Below are 4,067 nucleotides of genomic sequence, written 5' to 3'. Positions count from 1 at the left end.
TAAGAAGCTAAGAAAATAAATAAAAATAAGTGTTATGTAAAAAATAGAAAAGTAAACATTTTAAAATAAAAGTAACAAATAATTAAACAGCAACAGTAAAATAACAAGTGAGGCTATCTCCTACGGCTGTCTCTTCGGTTGAATGCAGTCAGTTGTGCAACTGACTAGTTATTCCCTTTCCCTTTCCTTCCTTAGCTATTGATATTAGATTACAATAGAACAGCAGTTGGCTTTCAATATTGATTCTGAATGACTTCTGAATAAGAGTCTATAACTGCTATTTTAAATTCAGTACATTTGCTATCTACAGTTCAATCTTACATAAGTGGCATAGGCTACACTTTCCCCTGGCTCATTGACCATAGTTACCAAACCCCAGTTCCAATGGGGGTGGAGAGGTGGAGAGGGCAGAGTCTATGTAGGAGACTAAAGGTTAGAAAGCGATAGTGATCGAAGGGAGTGGCGCGTCAGAATGCAGCCTTGTATATACAAACTCTTACATCCATCCTCCTCGCGCTCGGTAGATTCAATCTGTGCCAGTGTCAGGTGGTTCTCTGTTTCTTCTTCTCTTCTTCTTGGATTTCCTCTCTGAAGACATGGAGTCTGTACGTATCAGTAAGAATCCTAGATTTACTGGGCATCGTGCTGAAAGTGGCAGTGGAGGCCTATACGCAAAGCCATGGAGCTCACAGAGTGCCCATGGCGGTGCCGGGGGACATGGGACCAGAATCTCCTCCGTCCACACCAGCAACAGGCTCGGGGGCATCAGAGGAGGGGCAGAGCACCAGGTGTTCACAGGTGTTACAGCTGATGGTGGCTTCACTATGGGTAATGAGAAGCTCAACATGCAGCACCTGAATGACCGTCTGGCCACCTACCTGGAGTCAGTAAAGAACCTGGAGCAGGCCAACGGCAAGCTGGAGCTACAGATCAGGGAGGTACTGGAGAAGAAAGAGCCTGCTGGGGCAGACTACAGCCGCTACGAAGCCACGCTGGAGGACCTGAGGAAGAAGGTGAGGCCCTCAAATAATTACATTAAATTCAAGCTTGATTCATACAAAGTATTATGTGTGTGGAATCATATCCTGTTCAGGGTTGTGGTAAATTTAATTTCAATACAAGTCAATTCAGAAAGTAAACCAAATTCCAATTACACATTTTCCTCATTGAAAATCACTGTTTTTTTGGGTACTTCCAGAATTGACTGGAATTGAAATGGAATTGACCCCAAGCCTGATCCTGACTGCTCCAAACTGTCCCTACTGTATGGTTAATTGAGTCGCCCCACTCATTAATTTCACAATATTTAAAGCCAATATTTGCAGTTCTCAAATACCCCCAAAAGTACACATTTTTGCTGTAACCCTGGACAAGCACTCCTGATTCAACTCGTCAACTAATCATCAAGCCCCCAAAAATATATACTGCTGGGGGTACTGGAGGACTAGGGTTGGGAAATACCATCTTAAGCCTTTTATTAGGCGAGGTTTCACAGAACCACCCCACAGTAAACAGATATGATTTACAGCACATCTTATCAGAGGTGGCGCCACCATGTTGACGCTGTGTAGATATTTAAGTGAGTGTCACTTTGTTTCCAACTGCACAAAGATGGAGTGACGGGTTTCACCAAGGGACATGTTTATGTTGCTCCACCCTGTAGAACAGATCAACAGATATACCCAGAATCATCCCTCTCCTCCCTCTAATATTTCCTCAGATATTGGAGATGACAGTGGGAAATGCACAGATCGCTATCCGAGTTGAGGGTGCCGGCCTAGCCGCAGACGACTTCAAGGTCAAGTGAGTGCTTATAAACAAAGAAAAGTGTTACTTGCTATCATCTGTTGGCATGAATCTATAGGGCCAACATTCTTTCGTTATGGCTATGTCCACGTCTTTACATTCTTAATGTTGTTGTCAATAGGCATGAAATTGAGATCGGGATGCGCCAGACTGTCGAGGGTGATGTCGCAAATCTGAGGAGAACACTTGATGACACCATCGTGCTCCAGCTGCATCTGGAGAATGATATCGAATTTCTGACAGAGGAACTGATCAACCTGAAGAAGAACCATGCAGAGGTAAGGAATGGTTCCTGTCAACTGACACATTTTCAAATAGATTACATAGCTAGGTTACTGACATAACCACCATGTCATTGACCGAATGGATTTCCTGCGATCTGACTAACATTCAGATAGTTTACATAGCTAGGTTACAACCATAAACACTATGTCATTAATTGAATGGATTTCCTGTTTCCTTTGTGTCAGGATGTGCTGGAGCTGCGTACCCAGATTTCCATGTCTGGAGTGCAGGTGGAGGTGGATGCTTCTAAGGGACACGACCTGGGAAAGATCATGGAGGAGATGAGGGCCAAGTACGAGAAGATGGCCTTGAAGAACCAGGAGGAGCTCAAAGAGTGGCATGAATCCAAAGTACGACTCTGTCCTTCCTTCCTAACACTTTGCAATGTTCTGCACTGTATTACTGTGGGTTAACATGTTGGTGTGTGTGTGTCCAGATCACAGAGGTGCAGGTCCAGGTGACTGAGAATACAGTGGCCCTGAAGGAGGCACATACCACATTTAGTGAAAGCAGGAGGAGTATTCAGTCCCTGCAGATTGAGCTTCAGTCCCAGATCAGCCTGGTAAGAATTATTATTTTATACAATAGCTACCAAACTATTTCAAAATGAACTCAATCTTGGTGGATCCATCCTACGACCACGTACTTTCCTCCCAACCACAGAATGCGTCTCTGGAGGGGAACCTTCATGACATTGAGATGCGCTACAACCAGGAGTTGCAGAAATACAACGCCGTCCTCCTGAGGCTGGAGGCTGAACTGACCCAGATACGCTCCGACATCCAACACCAGACACAGGACTACCAGATCCTGTTCAACATCAAGATGCAGTTGGAGGCTGAGATCGACGAGTACAGGAGGCTGCTGGACGGAGACTTGAAGTGAGTAAAACAAGGAGAGATGACAGGTGGAGCTACATGTCCTGCTTGGTTAGGGTAGTGTAACAACTACAATACCTGAGGTATATTGAGATGATAAAACTATCAAGTTACTGGAGCAATACAGTGGTACTAGTAGCTTATCATTAAACGGCTGGCCTTTGTTCTATTGTTTGCTTGTTATTCTATGATGCGAGGGAATATTTGCAAATTAGATTCAAACTAGCTTCATGCAACTATGCACAAGGGCTCAGGTCTGATACGGAAATGACTATGTTGTAGTTATGGTATCTGTCTTTTCATCTGTGTCTCTTTAGAGTTGAGGTTGCTGTCGAGAAGAAACCTACTAAATCTTTCCGAACAAAGACGTTAGTTGTCACCCAGACACTCGTAGATGGCAAAGTAGTGTCTGAAGGAGTGACTGAGGATGTCAAATCTGAAGGAGGGATTGAAGCTGTCCAAGGATAACCACCCAGTCAAGAAACATCTTCTCTCTCATCATCATCATCACCATGATCATCATCACCACCATCATCATCATCACCATCATGACACACCACAACACTCCCAGAATAACAGTTAATTGTTCACAAAATGACCAATGAAACAATCACAATAAATGATGTCAAACACTTAATGTAATGGTTGTATGTGTATGTCTCTGTTTTTATCTACTGTAACCAATCAGGACAAATCAGTTGGTTTCTCTCTAAATGCATACAGGAAATAAATGCTAAATTGGGGCTCTATTGAATCTGTATTGCTGATAGTAATTTCTTATTGAGCCAAACATCTGCAGCATTTATCAAGTCAAATCAAACTTTATTTATATAGCACATTTCAGACATGAATGCAACGCAAAGCGCTTCACAGGAAAAAAACATCAACAAAAAATATCAATATTTACTACACAACAAACATAAGAAGATGAAAAACAAAAGAATGACAATAAAAACTAAGAGATTAAAAAGCACCCTAATGAAAAAAAGGTGTGCTTTAGGATCTGTTTTAAATATGTCCACAGTTTCGGCCCCCTCAGGTTCTCTGGCAGGCTACTCCACAGGCCTCCACAGGCCCCCTCAGGTTCTCTGGCAGGCT

The 4,067-nt window shown here is 43.1% G+C and overlaps 1 protein-coding gene across 1 annotated transcript; it reads left to right on the top strand.

The window, feature by feature from the left end:
• The first annotated feature begins 490 nt into the window (after positions 1 to 490).
• On the top strand, positions 491 to 3,611 carry LOC129829352 (keratin, type I cytoskeletal 18-like). Its single transcript, XM_055891020.1, has 7 exons — positions 491 to 1,013; positions 1,721 to 1,803; positions 1,928 to 2,084; positions 2,277 to 2,441; positions 2,528 to 2,653; positions 2,755 to 2,972; positions 3,287 to 3,611. The coding sequence occupies exons 1-7, from the start codon at positions 597 to 599 to the stop codon at positions 3,435 to 3,437; spliced, it is 1,317 nt and encodes a 438-aa protein (XP_055746995.1). The 5' UTR covers positions 491 to 596; the 3' UTR covers positions 3,438 to 3,611.
• Positions 3,612 to 4,067: the final 456 nt, after the last annotated feature.

This window comes from Salvelinus fontinalis, chromosome 31 (assembly GCF_029448725.1).
Source record: "Salvelinus fontinalis isolate EN_2023a chromosome 31, ASM2944872v1, whole genome shotgun sequence".
Classification (NCBI taxonomy): Eukaryota; Metazoa; Chordata; class Actinopteri; order Salmoniformes; family Salmonidae; genus Salvelinus; species Salvelinus fontinalis.
This window is presented reverse-complemented; position numbering and strand designations above follow the sequence as displayed.